The sequence below is a fragment of the Pholcus phalangioides genome, unplaced genomic scaffold (genome assembly GCF_987345545.1).
Source record: "Pholcus phalangioides strain wild (caught in Gottingen) unplaced genomic scaffold, Ppha-v1.0 ptg000011l_1, whole genome shotgun sequence".
Classification (NCBI taxonomy): domain Eukaryota; kingdom Metazoa; phylum Arthropoda; class Arachnida; order Araneae; family Pholcidae; genus Pholcus; species Pholcus phalangioides.
The window spans coordinates 44,610,656-44,630,726 of NW_028301604.1; the positions used below are offsets into that span (position 1 = coordinate 44,610,656).

Below are 20,071 nucleotides of genomic sequence, written 5' to 3' on the forward strand. Positions count from 1 at the left end.
ACTATTTTTTTCCTTTCGGGAACATCAACATTCCAAGGAAATCCCTTGAAAGCTCGAAGCTTTTTTCTGCTGCTTCGATCGAAGGGTTCGGCAAAAATGATGTCATTTAAGAGCTTTATGGCTGATGATTTCGCAAATTTTAGAGTTTGAGCAATAGATGGAATTTCTCCGAGAGAAATCTCCATTATGAGAAAAAGAACTCACCCCGTCTGATGAAAACAAAAAGTCTGCTAAATAATCCAGATGCACACACACAGTATCACACTCGCGTTGGACAGCTTCTCGTCGCGTCTACCAAATGTTACTACACTCGTCATTTATCTAGGGGATGGTTGGGTTTAAAGGGACGAGCCCCCAAATGTGGGGAATGCTCGCATTAATACAACTAAAAGGGATACTAAGATGGTTTAATCCACTGATCTTCATTAAATAAGAAACAAAATAATACAACAAAAACGTCAGTGTGGGAGGCCACGTCTGGTCTCACCCACGTACACGTCGACGTCTCTCAACTCAGTATACATCGTCAGAGGGCGCTCGTATCTTACCGTGAAAGATAGGACGTCTTCCTTCCTATAGATATATAGTTTGGTCCTTCTATAAATAGTCAATAAGATCCATAATTTTCGGACAGAACTCAGAAACGGAAGGCAACTGAACTCTTAATTCACGAGTTAGAATTCAAAAGCATTTTGCTCAGCAAAATCACAACCTATTTTCGCTTAAAATTGTAAATTCTCGAAATTTTGAGGAAAAGTTATAAAAATCAAAATTTTCGTATTTATTCATCTACATCGGCTAATTTCACTTTTATCGCATTTATTCCGTAAATATGAAAATTACGCTTCCTTAATGATGCTATGAATGCAATAATATTGAGAATAAGTTACGAAAATAAATGAAAAAACACAAAAGTAAAAATCTGCCGCAAAAAATAGTGATTACAGACTGCATTGGAATGTTGAGAATATGTACTATCTCAAAACTGGAGCCATTTCGTCAAAACCAACACCAGTTTTGGAATCAGCAGCCCCCTAAAACCGTTGAAGTTTCTTTGGTAAACCGATTTTTTTTTTGTTTTGAGCAGTGTTATAGAGGATATTTTAACACTTCTAACGAAATTAGACATTCCCTGTCTCTGCCCCAGTCTGACTTTCTCTCTCTCTCTGAGGGAATTCGTTTCTATTTATTTATTTTTTTTTTTTATTCATTATTCAAAGTTCTTTATGACTTTTTTTCAAAAACGTTATAAGCGGGATCCGAATTGGACAAAAACCGAGACTGCCATGTAAAACCAACAGATCTATCCGCCCTATTTTGTAAGTTAACTATCATTCTCCTTCGACGAAAAAAAAGTTTACTCCCCTCCCCCGCACTTATGAGAAAATCTTCCGTACACTACTGAATGGAATTCGCTGCACACACAATGTACTTACAGTTCCCGTTTGAACTAGACTGGGACAGAAGGAGTCTTCTCCTGAACTGGGGTCTTCCGTGTACCTATAATAATTAGCTAAAATTTTTCACAAGCATCTTTATAGTTAATTTACTGTGCCATCAAACAAAAAATATAGCATTCATATATCTGCAAACCATGTCAGTCTCCCTTATAAAGATTTCATGGGTCTTCGCAGTCCTAATCTGTAACGAATTAAGTTATTGAATTAATAACAAAGCAGGGGAGATTGTCTCTGAATAGGCAGGTCCAAAGAAGAGAAACTAGAAAAATAATTGTTTTAATGTAATTATTATACAGTATCTCATCAAATGGAAGTAAGTTCCTTATAGTTGTTAACTGCTCATGTTTCAAATGCCGCTACACAAGTAGAACGCGGATGGGGCTCCAGCTTTGTGACCCTGGATAAACGTAGTATTTTCTTAACATTTTTTATTATATTTACCTTTAAATCAATATAGCCCCCCCCCCCCTCTCGAGAGTCGTTTTCTATCGTTTTTCGGATAATCCGAGTCGGTGCTGTGGATGCTGAGCACCTATGTTAATTTTTGGCATGCATCCGACACCTGCAGAATCGATCAGAAAGCAAATTTATTTGTTTAAAACAAAGATGAGTACCTACTGGTTCAAAACACTTCCGAAACTCCTGATCTTAGTCCTTGGTAATTTGAGGTAGTCTCGGTGCCATTCACCCCAGATTTTCGACCAGTGACCCCAGTAATTTTTCTCAAACGATTGAATATAAGCAAAGGGTGTCCGTCCTCCACCGGTCCACATTCCTCTGGAGCATTTGAAATAAATTTCTTAGTAAATGTAGTTATTCGTGCTCTTTACCCATTTTCGGACAAGTGTAACTAATGATGGTTCATCAATAAGAGCTGCAATGTGGATCAAGTTATCAAGCATAATCAAGAACAATAAAAAATCCTGGACCACAAAACGGATAAGTTTATTCAAACGTGGGACGTATGGTCACGCTTATATTTTTTTTCAATAAGGTGGAAGCTAGCATGAATTACGCAAGTTCCACTAACTGAAGGTTGTACCTAGACCAGATACGTATTGAGCTCCTGAATGAGACAAAGAACATGGAAAGGGAGGAAAAATAAGAAAATAAGTCGTAAATTTTATGATACATTACTATATAGTTGGGAGTAAATAATGGCTGAGACATTTTCTTGATTAAAGAGGTAAAACTGGTAACGAGTGTTGAAAAGGAAATTGATTCCATAAGTAATATTGAAATACAACACATCATCCTTAAATTTGATTGTCATTATCTTGGCAATAAAAATCTTTTAATATTTATTTAAATAATAAATAGTATAACTAAAATTCAATGTCAATCATTTGAAATTACAAAAAAAATTTATTTTCAATTAAAAACACCAGTTTTATATATGATTGTGTTGAATTTTAAGAAAATAAGAAAATGCATACTCGGCCGCCGAGTATTTGGTTATTCGCTCAAATCACTATTCGTCCCCTCCTTAATAAGACAGTAATAGAATTTCAATTCTGAATCAATTAAGCATGAAGATCGCATGTATCTACTTGATATCTATCATTTCGATTCATTATGCTCAACTCAAAGATTTTTTAATAGACTACCTATTATATGCAAATGCATAAATATTAAATAATTCAGTGGATCCCGCTTATAACGTTTTCCAAAAAACTGTCGTGGAAAACGTTGTAAGCGAGAACCGCTTTAAATGGGAAATCTTAATGAGAATTACAGTCGATCCTGCTTATATAGTTTTCCCGCTTAGTACGACTTATTCTGGTGTTTCCAACTCACTAATTCGCTCTAAGATTTTCCATTTAAAACATTTCCCCGCTTACAATGTTTTTGTGACAGGTTTTTTGAATAATGTTATAAGCGGGATCCACTGTACTTAGAGTTGAGACCACAGAAATAAGTCGTACTAAGCGGGAACGTTAAAAACGGGATTGACTGTAATCGGAATAAGTGTGTGTGTGCGCATAGTTTTAGATCACTTCATTAGAATAAAATATTTTTTTAATGTTTCTGTAGAACTAGTTCACATGTTTTCTATATTATCATATTTCTATCCACGTGTGACATCTGTGAGTTGCCGTGATTTTTATTAATTAAATTTAGTTCAGTTGATGTAGTTATTTTTATTTTCCCACGATATATCTTGCATGTACGATCAATCGATATCGTTTATGTATATGATCGTATAAGTGCTCATTAATTTATGTATGATTTTAGTAATTTTCCCTCTTATGAAACAATCAACTTCCTTTGGTTTGACAATACCGTAGTCCACGCACTGTGTTGATAATACTCATTCGAGATTAGTTGTAGAGACCCTTCCTAGGATAGAAATCCCTCGGGATAAGGACTTATGATCACCTCCGCGCCGAGCCCAGTAATAATAATGACAATAGTTCTACTGAAGCTATATATTATTATAGTGTTGGTTATGTCGGCGTTTTTTTTTTTTTTTTCGTGTAGCAATCCATCACTTGTCAGTGGTTCAAAGAGGACGGGGTTTTTTTAACTTGTTCTGGCGACTGGTAGACGACTCACGTCTTTCATTGTTCAAATTTCATCAAAAGTTTCTCTGCATGTCTTTTTAATGTCCATCCAAGAGAAAATCGCCACTTAGCAGCTTGGTGGAAAAATTAGGGATAAACCGCCAACATCGCCGGCTCGGCAAAATTTGTCCGATTTTGACCCGGTTTCTTGTTGTATCCATTTTGTCGCCATTTAACAGGTTGGAGAAACAAATGGGAGATACAGCGCCAACATCGAGGGGGCGGCAAAATTTGTCCGATTTTGACCCTATTTCCATGTTGTCCGCATATGTCCCGTCCGATTTTGACTCGCTACCAACTCCTCCATCGCAAATGACAGTTAATTCTGTTTGCATAACATTAAATACCAAAAAAAAAAAAAAAAAAAAAGCACAAGAACGAGAGAAACAAATCTATAACAAAAATAAATAATTTATTCATTAAATAGGCGTATTTACATAAGGGACTTTGCGGTGCGTCATTTTTTCCCGGAAACTTTTCCCTTTCGCTTGCGTGAAAAAGGATCTGTTGAGGGACGGTATAAAATAGGGCGCGGTAGCCCGGTCGATAAGATGCTCGCCTAAAGTACCAAAGGATGTTTAGAGGTGTCGCGAGTTCGATACCCAGTTCGTCCTTGTCAGAAAACTTTCCTGACACAGGGGTACAACAAAAAAAGGTGACGTGACCGCAGCAAAAATTGCTACCGCAGGGAGTCCCCCATCGAGGTGTTGGCGCACCAACCTCTCGATGAGTATGAAAAAAACAAGCCTTCCGTTCGGAATCGGAAATAAATTGTAGGTCCCGGTCTAATTAGCCCTCGTGTGCAGAAAATGACCGTGGTGCGACAAAAATGATCAAACGGTATAAAATATTACAATTTCATCGAATTGAAATTTCACAGTTTTCGTCATTTTTTCCCGGAAACGTTTCCCTTTCGCTTGCGTGAAAAAGGATCTGTTGAGGGACGGTATAAAATATTACAATTTCATCGAATTGAAATTTCACAGAATTTTTGTCATTTTTTCCTGGAAACGTTTCCCTTTCGCTTGCGTGAAAAAGGATCTGTTGAGGGACGGTATAAAATATTCAAATTTCATCGAATTGAAATTTCACAGAATTTGCACCATTTTTTCCCGGAAACGTTTCCCCTTTCGCTCTCGTGGAAAAGGATCTATTGAGGGGCGGTATAAAATATTATAATTTCGTCAAAATAAAATTTCACAGAATTTTCTTCATGTTTTCCCAGAAACGTTCCCCTTTCGCTCTCGTGAAAAAGGATCTGTTGGGGGCGGTATAAAATATTACAATTTCATCAAATTGAAATTTCACAGAATTTTCGTAATTTTTCCCCGGAAACGTTTCCCTTTCGCTCTCGTGAAAAAGGATCTGTTGAGGGGCGGTATAAAATATTACAATTTCGTCGAATTAAAATTTCACAGAATTTGCACCATTTTTTCCCGGAAACGTTTCCCCTTTCGCTCTCGTGAAAAAGAATCTGTTGAGGTTCGTAATTTTTTCCGAAAACATGCATTGGCCAGCGACGACTTCCATTCTTATTGGTGTATAATCGCACCATTTGATCCACGATGTCGACTCCTTATTTAATTTCGTTATTGTAGGCAACTGTTTCTGGGGTCTTTTTCACGTTTTCGTTGATAATTCTGAGTATCAGTATGAAGTGAACTCAGAACTAGAACATTTTTCATCTTTTTTCTCTGATAAGATGTCAGCGTGATATCAGTTCCAGTTCTGAATACTATCGACGAGTATAGATGTGTGTTCCTGTTTTTGCAGTTGGAGGTACCTCACGACGGTCTTTTTGAAGGGTCCCAACCAAGCTTGTCGATTTCAAAAATGCACATAATCTCAGTGATGTGAAATAATCATCTGTTGTTTTGTTTCGACGTTCTCCTAGATAAGGTTCGACTAATCGAATTACATATTCATAGACAAGTTGATTTGCTGGTCTGGTGTTATCTGCCCCAGTGTAATCGAAACTGATTTTCTGTCCATTCAGAATATATTTGGAATCAACGCAGGCAAGAGGCCAGAATTTTATCCCAAATTTATCTGGCTTACTCGGGATATACTGTGTAAATGGACATCTTGGTTTTGAGGGTAGAAGTTGCTCGTCCAGTTATATTGGGCCCTGGTTTGTAGCAAGTCGCACTGTATTCTATGAATGAAATCCATAGTGAACTTGCAAGATCAAATTGGTCAGTTTTTTTTTAATATTTCAGACCTTTCAAATTTCAGATCGAATCGCATGAATTTCAAAATTTCTTTGAAACGATGCCTTGTCATTGTTTGGGGAAAAAATAGGGGACCCCAAATCTCGACGACCACAATGAATTCAGTAGGAAGTTTTTTGCACCTCTTGCATACATAATGGATATCGTTGCATCCAGTTCAAGCAAAGAAACTGACCAAGAAGTTTCATTCAGACGACGATGGGCTTCAGCTTCTGTATATGTCGAATCATTTTGTCGCAGAAAATAAGGCGTCACGAACCCAGAACACTTTCATTTATGTTTTTTGAACGCATAAAATGTGGGGCCTTGATTTTCTCTCAATATATTTTGCGATCCTCGACATCCTAAAGTTGAGGAAGGTTCTATGATTTTCTATATGCTCCCATCTGCTGCATTTTCTTGGATCGTTTCTGTGGCTTCAACGAGTTATAATGAGTCACACCACGGTCATTTTTTGCACACGAGTGCTAATTAGACCGGGACCTACAATTTATTGCCGATTCCGAACGGCAAGCTTGTTTTTAGACCCATCGAGAGGTTGGTGCGCTAACCCCTCGATGGAGGACTTCCTGCCGTAGCAATTTTTTTTGCGTTCAAGTCGCCGTGTCTGTTGTACCCCTGTATCAGGAAAGTTTTCTGACAAAGACGAACCGGGTATCGAACTCGCGGCGCCTCTAAACATCCTTTGGTACTTTATGCGATTATCTTATCAACCTCATCTACCGCGCCCGAGGAATAGTTTTATATTGATTAAAATCTTCGTCATCAGAACCACTACTTTCTTCACTACAGTTCGACATAAGGTAGATCTATGCTCTTCTGCACTTTCATCATAACTACTTCCAGAGTTTCTTTCATCTAATCTGTGCATCTCCTGGAGATGCTATGCTGGAAGCTATGTTCTAAACTAACTGTTTGAAAAGATCACATGCACTCAAATTTTCTACGTCCCAGAATAAACAATTTAACGGATAATATGACAAGAATGCTTGACAAAAACCAAAAACGACACACCTGCTGACGACACTTGCAGATAAGAATGAGAGGAAAAGAAAGGTCACACACAAGGTCAAATGCAAAAAAGAAAGATTATAACCTACTTAGAAATCAATTGTGACGACGATAGTAGTATTTTCCGCATAACGTGCTAGAATATAAGGAAGGGTCACTGTAACCCCCCCTTCGGTCTTTCTAGGTATATTCGTTCGTAGATTCGTTGTTAAAAAAGATAACGAAAGGAATCTTTGGTATACAATAAGAACAAGCTAATTCAAGATCAGTCCAGAAATTCCAAGTGGTTTGGTTTATTCTTAGCAGATATATGTAAGCTTAAACAGCGTGCAGGGTTAAAAAGACCCCCCCGTTCCGTCTTTCTACTGTTAATATTTCATCATTGATAAATGGAACTTGCAAATGCGGATTATGCGATATCATTTTGTCTTGAAGTAACCGAGATTTTTATCTACGGATTTAAGAACAAAAAATATAATGTATAAAGCGCCCGTTAACTCATCTATTCGAGGGAAAGTGACCGTGGTATGTCGGTCACGGAAAACAAATTGGTATACGTTGGTTTACCATATTTTATCGGTGGAAATACGGGAGATAGAGATCCTAAGTAAAGAATTGCTTATAGGTCGACCATATTTGCTCGAGAAAAATACGTGAAATTGGGATTCGCAATACGGGAAAATTCGGGACAATGTCAATTATCGCTAAATGATGCCAAAAGTAAGCGAAGTCGTTAACTCGTGCTAAAATCACAGAAAATTCGCCAATCGCGAGAAATAAAGCGCCACTTCAAATTGCAGTGAATTAAAAATAAACACTACAAATGTGTGAGATGAATATTCTTGTTTTTAGTCTCTTAATGAGGCTTTTTGAATCACGTGATATTTCCCTTTTTCTGGAGGGACGTACAAGGTATCCAACATGGCGACTTCCTGTGCAACTCATGAAAGACATAAATCGAAATTAAAGAAACGTAGAAATGAATTATTTTATTTCTTTTCGATGGGTGGTAGATATTTCGAAAATTTTCTTGAAGCTCAAGTTATCGATTTGCCTGCTTTTGCTTCAAAAAACGCTTGATTAAAGCTGCGGAATTTCTTCAGTGTAATTTATGGGCCCATAATTAATTTCAAAACATTCTAAACTGTATGGATTGATGATATTGAATATTATAAAACAATACGGAGATATTAATTCTCATTTTTGTGCTTGAGAAGATATAAATCAATGTTATTGCATGAATATCTAACTCTAAAGTGGGTCCGGCTAATTATTTTATATTTAATTTCCTGTGCTTCATATTTCTAAGCGAACTCAATTTTTCGAAAATCGAGAATTCAGTTCAATTTTTAAAATTATTGATGATGCGGAAAACTCTACTAAATTTCCACATTTCTACGGTAAATTACAATTATTGTTTACAATCATAATTAATCGTACAGTGATTTGTAAGAAATTAAAATTATCTTCCTCCACGTTTTCAGTCAAGATTGAGCGAGTTTCAGTGAGTCAAGTGAGTTTAGTCGAAAATACGGGACATTTTGAAAAACAAATTCGGGACAGTGAAAATAAAAGATAAATAGCAAAATATAGGCCTACTTAGCAAACGTTTCGTGGTGACCTTATGCATATGACACATATGTCACGCATTTCCCGGGACATTTCCCGTATTTTCACTTTATTTTGGCTGTCCCGACTTTTTTGCAAGAATGCCGTGGTTTGTCGCGAATGTTCTACATTCTAGAATCTACAAAGCCTACTTTTAGATGCTTATGTTTTATACTTTATTAAAATCAACTATTGAAATTATTTTTCAACGCATAAATTATATCACTATAATTGCAACTATGAATAAGAATATTCACCTCACATACGTCATGGTTTTTTTACTTTCTTGATAAAGTGATCCTCAAATATGTTCAAGAGATCCTGTATGATCTGTCCAGGGAATTTGTTAATGTTAATAAACATCCATGCCCGAGAGAATCGGGTTTGGAACCAGCACTTCCACAGTAAAACACTAGCTCCCAAACTACTCCACTGCAAGACTAAACGTTGATTTAATTGTTTGCCCCTTCAAACGTTTTATTTCGTTATTTTACAATGTACTTTGTGGAATCCATTTTTGTTCACTGCAATTCTCTCAGAGTAATACTTTGTTTCCTGCCATTGGCATTTTTTTAGTGATTTCTGCAAAAGTTGGCAACTTTGCTTACCTTTGGCGTCATTTATGGCGATGATTGGCGATGTTCCGTATTTTACCCGTATTTAAAATCCTGAGTTCCGGTATTTTTCTCAAAGAAATTTGGTTAGCCTAAATGTGCAATAAAACTTAGTGACACAGTTTTTACAATCTACCAAAATTACGTGAATTCTTTGGATAGCAATGAAATCATTTACCTCAGCTTTGGGGCTTACGTCAGTGGTGAAATAATTGACGTTATGTGTCTCATCAGGCCCATAGCCAGAAATTTCATTCGAAGAGGGATCACTTTCATATCGTGGGGAGGGACCAAAGTGATAAAAAACTGGTTCCAAGATTTTTTACGTCGCGGGGAACTTTTCAGAATTGTTATCATTGAGCACTAATTTTGACAACATTTACACTTTGGTGCCATGTATAAAATACAGTAATTGTGATGAATCTGATGATTATGCATAATCACCGGTTATTATGCACAATAATTTCATCCGTTTTGATCGGTGATTATGCGTAATTACAGATTTATGCCGTTTTGTTTACAGTAACATATAAAAGGTATTCCACGAAAAACGTCCGAAAGCGATGAAATGTTGTTGTCCGTATCCGATTTGAAATTCCAAAAAGAAATTACCCGCTTAAATTCAGTTGTGATTTTGACGAATGAATTTTAATTTGACGAAAATGTGACATTTTATATCGTCCATGCACAGATCCCTTGTCAAGAAAGCCAAAGGAAAAGTCTACAGAAAAAAATTAAGAAAAATTATATTAAATTGTAATCGTATAAATTGAATATTTTATACAGCCCCTAAACAGATCCCTTCTCCAGAGAGCCAGACGTTAAGGTTTCCCGGAAAAATCGAAGAAAACTGTGTGAAAATTTAATTTGACGACACCGCCCCCCAAGGAATTCCTTCTCAAGAGAGCGAAAGGGAAACGTTTCCGGGAAAAAATGACGAAAATTCTGTGAAATTTTAATTCGATGAAATTGTAATATTTTATACCGTCCCTCAACAGATCCTTTTTCACGCAAGCGAAAGGGAAACGTTTCCGGGAAAAAATGACGAATTCTGTGAAATTTTAATTCGATGAAATTGTAATATTTTATACCGCCCCTCAACAGATCCTTTTTCACGCAAGCGAAAGGGAAACGTTTCCGGGAAAAAATGACGAAAATTCTGTGAAATTTTAATTCGATGAAATTGTAATATTTTATACCGTCTCTCAACAGATCCTTTTTCACGCGAGCGAAAGGGAAACGTTTCCGGGAAAAAATGACGAAAATTCTGTGAAATTTCAATTCGATGTAATTGTAATATTTTATACCGTCCCTCAACAGATCCTTTTTCACGCAAGCGAAAGGGAAACGTTTCCGGGAAAAAATGACGAAAATTCTGTGAAATTTTAATTCGATGAAATTGTAATATTTTATACCGTCCCTCAACAGATCCTTTTTCACGCGAGCGAAAGGGAAACGTTTCCGGGAAAAAATGACGAAAATTCTGTGAAATTTTAATTCGATGAAATTGTAATATTTTATACCGCCCCTCAACAGATCCTTTTTCACGAGAGCCCTCAACAGATCCTTTTTCACGAGAGCGAAAGGGAAACGTTTCCGGGAAAAAATGACGAAAATTCTGTGAAATTTTAATTCGATGAAATTGTAATATTTTATACCGCCCCTCAACAGATCCTTTTTCACGCGAGCGAAAGGGAAACGTTTCCGGGAAAAAATGACGAAAATTCTGTGAAATTTTAATTCGATGAAATTGTAATATTTTATACCGTCCCTCAACAGATCCTTTTTCACGCGAGCGAAAGGGAAACGTTTCCGGGAAAAAATGACGAAAATTCTGTGAAATTTTAATTCGATGAAATTGTAATATTTTATACCGTCCCTCAACAGATCCTTTTTCACGCGAGCGAAAGGGAAACGTTTCCGGGAAAAAATGACGAAAATTCTGTGAAATTTTAATTCGATGAAATTGTAATATTTTATACCGTCTCTCAACAGATCCTTTTTCACGCGAGCGAAAGGGAAACGTTTCCGGGAAAAAATGACGAAAATTCTGTGAAATTTCAATTCGATGTAATTGTAATATTTTATACCGTCCCTCAACAGATCCTTTTTCACGCAAGCGAAAGGGAAACGTTTCCGGGAAAAAATGACGAAAATTCTGTGAAATTTTAATTCGATGAAATTGTAATATTTTATACCGCCCCTCAACAGATCCTTTTCCACGAGAGCCCTCAACAGATCCTTTTTCACGAGAGCGAAAGGGAAACGTTTCCGGGAAAAAATGACGAAAATTCTGTGAAATTTTAATTCGATGAAATTGTAATATTTTATACCGTCCCTCAACAGATCCTTTTTCACGCGAGCGAAAGGGAAACGTTTCCGGGAAAAAATGACGAAAATTCTGTGAAATTTTAATTCGATGAAATTGTAATATTTTATACCGCCCCTCAACAGATCCTTTTCCACGAGAGCCCTCAACAGATCCTTTTTCACGAGAGCGAAAGGGAAACGTTTCCGGGAAAAAATGACGAAAATTCTGTGAAATTTTAATTCGATGAAATTGTAATATTTTATACCGCCCCGCAACAGATCCTTTTTCACGAGAGCGAAAGGGAAACGTTTCCGGGAAAAAATGACGAAAATTCTGTGAAATTTCAATTCAGAGAAAATTTTGAGTCATGGTTAAGGAAACGATCGAGGTGGGAACCCTGCATAAGATATATTATCAATATTTTCAGTAAAAAATTATTTGATATTTTCAGGAGTAAACGAGTTTTTCAACCATAAACTAGTCCAACTGTAAATAAATAAACAGATTTATTCAAACATGAAAATATTCAGTCGAGAATGGGCTTATATTTTCAGTCAAGAATAAGCTGATATTTTCAATTGAGAATAAGCTGATAATTTCAATTGAGAATAAGCTGATAATTTCAATTGAGAATAAGCTGATAATTTCAATTGAGAATAAGCTGATAATTTCAATTGAGAATAAGCTGATAATTTCAATTGAGAATAAGCTGATAATTTCAATTGAGAATAAGCTGATAATTTCAATTGAGAATAAGCTGATAATTTCAATTGAGAATGATTTGATATTTTCAGTCATGAATGATTTGATATTTTCAGCCATGAATGATTTGATATTTTCAGCCATGAATGATTTGATATTTTCAGCCATGAATGATTTGATATTTTCAGCCATGAATGGTTTGATATTATCAGTGGGCTGATATCTTCAGTCTCATGTTTTCAGTTGTGAATGGCTAGCATTTTCAGTCAAAAATAGGCTGATGCATTCAGTCAAAAATGGGGTAATATTTTCAGTCGGGAATGGGCTATTATTTTGATTCGGGAATGGGCTATTATTTTGATTCGGGAATGGGCTATTATTTTGATTCGAGAATGGTTTGCTATTTTCAGTCGATAACATGATGACAATTTGCTATTTTCAACCAAGAATGGTTTGATATTTTCATTCACAAACGGGCTGATATTTGAGTTTCATGTTTTCAGTGGTGAATAAGCTTTTATTTCCAGTCAAAAATAGTCTATTTTTCGTCGAGAATAGGCTGATATTTTCAATCGAGGATAACTTGATATTTTCAAAACAAGGAAAATATCAAAAACAAAACCTATGGGACAACTCTACTAAAGGTCGTGCTTCATATTACTTATACCCGAATGTAAGCTGTAGCAGGATTAAAGGCAACTTTTATGTTAACCAGATACTGACCGAACACGGCGCTTTTGGTTATTATCAAGGGTGGAGACACCAGAAAGGTGACTCTTGTGTATTTTGTGGTGAAAGGTGTGCAAGAAGAAGACATTACCTGTACGATTGCCGTTACTGGAAAAGTGAAAGAGAGACAATCATACATCCGGATAAAAGAAATCTCGACATATTAACGCTTTTAAGAAACAAGGAAATTTATGAATTTTACATAGGAGTCATCAGAAAATCAATGGAGATATATCTCGAATATTGGTAGGGAATAGTGAAAATAAAAAAAAGGGAGGAGAGAACTTTTCCCAGCTATATTGCGAATAATGTGCGAATACTGAATTTTGTGACATTTTGATTTAAGTTTTATATTTTTAAGTTATCCCATGAGATTATGGGCATATATTTCGTATTTATTTTTACAGAGTGAATTTGTTGTTTTGCATAGTGGATAATCTCTTTCTTTTCTTTATAAAACCCCAAAAGCTGAGGGGATTATTATTATTTTTATGTATTTTATTTATTTATTTTTCCTCGCGAACAGGCTGTTCGCTTTGATGGTGTTTTTGTAACCGTATAGAGTCTCGTGTGATCTTTCGTATCTTTAATATTGTTTCCGGCGATTTGTTAATTGGAAGCTCCGGTCCGGAATTATGATCTATATTTTGTCGAAGCCCTGATTTTCATATTCCCCCATTCTTTGTTATTTATTTTTATTTATTTACTTGTTTTGCTTATTGTTGTGCAATTGATTTGGATGTAATTTTACTTTTATTCGTTGTTTTTTGATATAGAGTTGAAGTAAACGGAAAGGGGGGGGGGGGAATGGAATAAATAGGAAGCTTAAATGGCCAAAATATATATATATTTTTAGACATCTCTGAGAAAATTGGACTCTTTGCGCTGTGAGGGATTGATTGAAATATTGAACTTCAGGACCCGCTGTATGGCTCTAGGGGCGGGACAGCAATATATATGATTGATCTTCAAAAAGGGGGTTTTCAATCGAGGATAGTTAGATATTTTCAGTCCAGGATGTTTTTATATCTTTAGCCAAGACTAGTTTTATACATTCAACCACGAATGGGCTGATATTTCCAATTGAGAATTGTTTGATATTTTCAATCGGGGATGGTTTGATATTTTCAATCTAGGATTGTTTGATGTTTCAGCCACGAATGGGCAGATATTGTCAGTTGGGGATGGCCTTAATAGGCGTACTCCTAAAACTATGGACTAATCTGATTATCTGAACCATGGATGATGAAGAATCTTAATATAATACTGGCATACCATTTGGCTTACTGCCACAACCATTTGATGAAGCTTGAAATCATTACATTCTTTCCTATGTAAATAGATATATGTTTATTTTTAGGTGTCGTAGAGAATGTTTAAATAACATATCGAAAGATGACCAGGTGCACATGTTTGCACCGTTCTACAATATTGATAGTAAAAATCAGCAAGAATCCTACTTGGAAGGATTGGTGGAAATCAAACCAATTGAAAGACCACGACCTAAACTAGGTATACCAGAAAACATGATCCAACGTAAGAAGCGTTTGTTATCATTTGTTTTACAATGGGAAAAACACCCCAGTAAGCAAGAACGCTATTTTGACCTCGTACTCTGTAACCACTAAGCGACTTCGAAGGATTTCTGATCTCTTGGCAGGAGGAAAATCACCAAAAGATATGCGTGGTAAAAACCCTAAAGGCAATGTCGTATCTCCAGAAATATATGTCAAAAAATGAAAGAGCACATTCAGCGATTTCCAACTAAAGTTCCACATTACACTGTAAAGCCAATAACGTACCTATCAGCCAATTCTACCATCAAAATTATGTAAAAGCTGTTCAAAGAAAGTAATCCAGAAGTAAACGTTAAGTATATATATACTATATAGTACGTACTATAATTTTTATAAAGTAAACTTTAGCTATCGGTTTGGCAGACTACAGAAAGACGTTTGCGGTATATGTGAGGAGCTTAATGTGAAATTTAAGAGTAACTCACTGAACGGCAATGCAAAGCGTGTTACTGCGGCAGTAAAAATGTTCACTTGAGGCATTCAAAAAATGTTTTATACTGCTTTAAAAGACGTTACAAAGAAGTATGTAGATGATCCAGACACGTATGGTATTTGTGTAAACTACATCCAGAACCTTCCATTACCAAACGTTCCTGTACAAGAAATTTTTTATTACCACCAACTCTGGGTCAACTGCTTTTGTGTGTATGATATGAAGGGAAAAAAAAAACACTATCTTTATCATGAGGGGACAGCAAAAAAAAAGGAGGTAATGAGGTATCATCTTCCATTTACCACTACATAAACAACGATATTCTTCAAACAGCCAGACATAATTATGTCTTTTCGGAGGCTGGCCAGAATAGGAGCCGCACTGTGTTAAGAGCCTTACTAGCTATATGTCATGCAAGAAAAATTCCTGTAACACAGTATTTTCCTGTAAGGGGTCACAGCTTCTTGCTATGTAATAGAATGTTTGGGGTCGTCAAAGGAGCTAATAAAAACAAAGATAGAGTATATCTGGTGTATTACCAGAAGAGTATGAAACACTAATAAAGGAGAGATCAAAAGAGAAAATTGAAACAGTGAATGTTAACGTGATCCTAGATTTTGATAAATGGTGGCCTGAGTATTTCAGAAAAAGTGTAAATTCAACAGAAAAAATGAAAATGACGAATAAAGAAGGAAAAAAATTTAAAATATCTGAGCTGTGCTACTTTGAAATGAACCAAGAAACTGTGAAAGCTGAGCTAAGTACGTTTCCTCTCAAGAAGCCCAATGTAGTCCGCATCCCTTTGCCTACACAACAAGCTTTTGATGGCAGAAACCCTATCATGAAAAAAAAAATTAGACATAAAAAAGTTCTCAAATATGTGACTGAAGAAGCTTATGATTTCTACGACACCATTCTAGCTTGTCCAACTACAGTTCAAGATTACGCAGAATAAATTTTGTAACAGGAAATATGCTTATACTAGTTAAACAATGTTTTTCACATCTACTGTTCATTAAGACATTGATTTCAAACACGTTATGTGTTTAAATGCTCATTTTATACGTGTTTAGTGCAGAAAGGGCACACGTCCAAAACAAAAAAAAAATTCATAAGAACTACAATTTTTATAGAACAAATCTAGAATTCATGTGAAATTTGCATAAGAGTATGCTTCTTGCAATTAAGTATTAACATTTAACATAAGTTTTTTTCTTGGTACAAACAGTTTCATGTGTCTAATTTAATTTTTAAAAAAATTTGACACATGCCCTTCCTGAAATAAACGATCTAATTTGAGCTAAGACAGCATACAACCCGGTAGAACTTTCTCTTCCTTTTTCCCTACATCGAAATGCACCCTCTTTACAAAGGGGCGTTCTGAAAACTTTTCTGGTGGTGCTGCTACTATAGCTCTTGAATAAAATATTGAATTTGGCTTTTGGATATTAAATTTTGTATGAACAAAGTGTATTGATAATTTATTTAAAGCTGAATGTGCTAGTTTTGGGAATTTAGTTTCAAAAATAAACTGATATAAAACTTATAAAACTTTGTTCGTAACAGGATTTTTGTGACAGTGATAATAAAACCAAATAAAATTATTTAAATCGCAGACGTTTGGTTTTTGGTTAATTAATTACGAATTTCACACGTTTTAATAATTTCTTCACAAACTAGTTTTTTTTTACCACTATATTATTTTATAATTAGTATCTTGTACAGTGGGATGCTCATTCACGTCAGCTTCGCGATATTATTCAAGGAAACTAAAAATTTGCACTTACCCTGTGGCCTTTGCTTCCTGGTAAACCAGGAACACCTGTTTGACCTCTGGTTCCCTGGAAAAGAAAACATACTGTAAATTACATTCGATTTAAATATGGTTTAAATTTGAAGAAATAGGTCTTTTCTTTTCGAAATTTCGCTTGACACTATACAAGGTGATTCAAATTATTTGTCCGCAAGACTATGTAACCGTTGACTTTAGAGAAGAATATTTTTAATTACAAAAAGTTTTCAAATGACATGCGGTTTCTTTAAACGACGAAATTGTTTAGGGGATCGTACACATAAAAAGATAACATTAATTTCCTTGCACGTGTTTTGCTTATATCGTGAAGATTTTTGAATCCAACAGCTACCCATAATTAACAGCTTTTGAGGGAACTTAAAGAAGTAAAAACTTTCTTGACTCTTAACGATCAGGTAGAGATATCTCATCCAAACGCACATGTAAGAGAAATTCGTTTTACCTCTCTCTCTTTACCTCATTTCTCATCATTGCGAAGCTTTATTATAACCCTATGAACGGAAGTTGTTCCCCCCCCCCCTTCTTTCTATACTCATACTATATATTTATGAGAGAGAGAACAAACACGGAAGGATGAGAAAGAGAAGGTGAAGGTACTTTATCTACTATAGGCCTAGTGTTTATCCCCTTCTATTCCTTTTTTTCTTTATTTTTTCTGTCTTACTCTTTCCCCTTCTTTTTCCTATTTCTAACATACAAATCAGGAAACCTGTTTTTTTAGAATTATCGCCGGTAGTGCAAATAGAGATTATACAAATACAAGGCCACAACTGAAAAGATGCCCAACAAGCTGGCTGAGAAAAAGATGCTTATAACAAATATGGATGTCATTTATTTCTAAAACACAGCAACCCAATTAAAAATGAAATTATAAAAAAATGTTTTGTCAAAAGTCTGTACGTGAAGGGTTAAAGATTTCTACCAAAACAAACACAGCACATACATTCCTTATGTAGAACATACAAAGTTAGCCCTCGAGTGCACGGTAGTCGAGTCTCACAGGCCCATCTTCGACTATATATGCAGGGTGTTCTGTTAATGGACCGACAAACTCAAAGGTTGTTAGTAGGCATCAAGAGGAACAAAAATTGCGATGGAACATGGTGTCGCAAACCACATTGAGAGGGTGAAAAACGCATGCAGTCTCTGAGTCCAGAGGAGATGAAAGGTGGATGTCAGTTGATCGCTGAATGCGTTCGTGGATTCGCTCACCATATCTGACGTAAGCAGCGTCGCGAAAAGCATGCGCTGGGGTAAGGTCACGCGCAGCGGACGACGCAAATTAGCGCTATTACGGTAGTAAGCACGTGTAGCAGTTAGTGTTGTCTGTTTCAATGAGTATCGTGACGGCTGACTACACGAACGATGAATACGCTCATATGCATCTGATTAATGGTCGAGCAGATGTGGGAATGGGCGCTTAGCATTCGTTTATGAGACTCCTGTGGACACACCGGAGGATCTCGTAGCGCGGATTGTCGTTGCTGAGGCAGACATCAAAACCATACCTGGGGATGTACCACCTTCTGATTCTTAATAAGAATCCGCTTCTTAACTATGGATTTGATCTTTAGTTAAGAATTAAGAGGGAATTTTGCTACCACATTCTTAACTAAGAATAGTTTTTGTTCCATAGTTAAGAGTCGAGTTAAGAACCAAGGCTACCCACTTCTTGGCTTGATTCTTAGTAAACAATTTTTTTCTTCTATGCGAGATAACTTGAATTCTTTCTTTAATAGAAGTTTTTTTATGATTCATATTTTAAAAAATGGAAAAAAAAAACTAACAATGCATTTTTATTTCCAACTAAGGAATTCGTCAGACTTTTTAAGTTATCGAAAAGTTATCTGCAGGTTGTGTGGGAGAGTTGAAAACAGTGTTAGTCTATATACAGCAATCATTTCAATAAAGTTTAATAAATTTTGCTACATTTATCACATTTACCAGTAATTATGCATAATTCTCAAATTTTCAATCCATAAATATCATGATCGATGAGTCGTAAATACAATTTTTTTCATATTATGGGAACTTGTAGAGTTGAAATATTTTATTAGTTTAAAACTTGTGAGAAAATTGAACTTCGCCCACAAAATATGTGAGATAAAGCTCTAACCGGCCGAAATATACACTGAAGAGCCAAAAAAACTGGTTCACCTGCCTAATATCGTGTAGGGCCCCCGCGAGCAGAAGTGCCGCAACACGACGTGGCATAGACTCAACTAATGTCTGAAGTAGTGCTGGAAGTAATTGACACCATGAATCCTGCAGGGCTGTCCATAAATCCGTAAAAGTAAGAGGGGGTGGAGATCTCTTCTGAACAGCACGTTACAAGGCATCCCAGAATCCCAGATATATTCAATAATGTTCATGTCTGGGGCTTTAGGTGGCCAGCGGAAGTGTCTAAAGTCAGAAGAGTGTTCCTGGAGCCACTTTGTAGCAATTCTGGACGTGTGGGGTGTCGCATTGTCCTGCTGAAATTGTCCAAGTCCCTCGGAATGCACAATGGACATGAATGGGTGCAGGTGATCAGACAGGATGCTTACGTACCTGTCACCTGTCAGAGTCGTATCTAGACGTATCAGGGGTCCCATATCACGCCAACTGCACACGCCCCATACCATCACAGAGCCTCCACCAGCTTGAACAGTCCCCTGTTGACATGTAGGGTCCATGGATTCATGAGGTTGTCTCCATACCCGTACACGTCCATCAGCTCGAAGCAATTGGAATCGAGACTAGTCAGACCAGGCAACGTGTTTCCAGTCCTCACCAGTCCAATGTCGGTGTTGTCGGGCCCAGGCGAGGCGTAAAGCTTTGTGTCGTGCAGTCATCAAGGGTACACGAGTGGGCCTTCGGCTCCGAAAGCCCATATCGATGATGTTTCGTTGAATGGTTCGCACGCTGACACTTGTTGATGGCCCAGCGTTGAAATCTGCAGCAATTTGCGGAAGGGTTGCACGTCTGTCACGTTTAATGATTCTCGTCAGTCCCGTTCTTGCATGATCTTTTTCCGGC

General features: G+C 36.5%; 1 protein-coding gene across 3 annotated transcripts in view; it reads right to left on the minus strand.

The window, feature by feature from the left end:
• Window positions 1-20,071, minus strand: part of LOC149080456 (uncharacterized) — a 1,573,269-nt gene that overhangs the window by 1,234,696 nt on the left and 318,502 nt on the right. For all 3 annotated transcript variants that reach the window (XM_089239569.1, XM_089239571.1, XM_089239572.1), the window contains exon 11: window positions 17,028-17,081. In XM_089239569.1, the coding sequence (XP_089095695.1) occupies window positions 17,028-17,081 (54 nt within the window). The remainder of the gene's footprint in view (window positions 1-17,027; window positions 17,082-20,071) is intronic.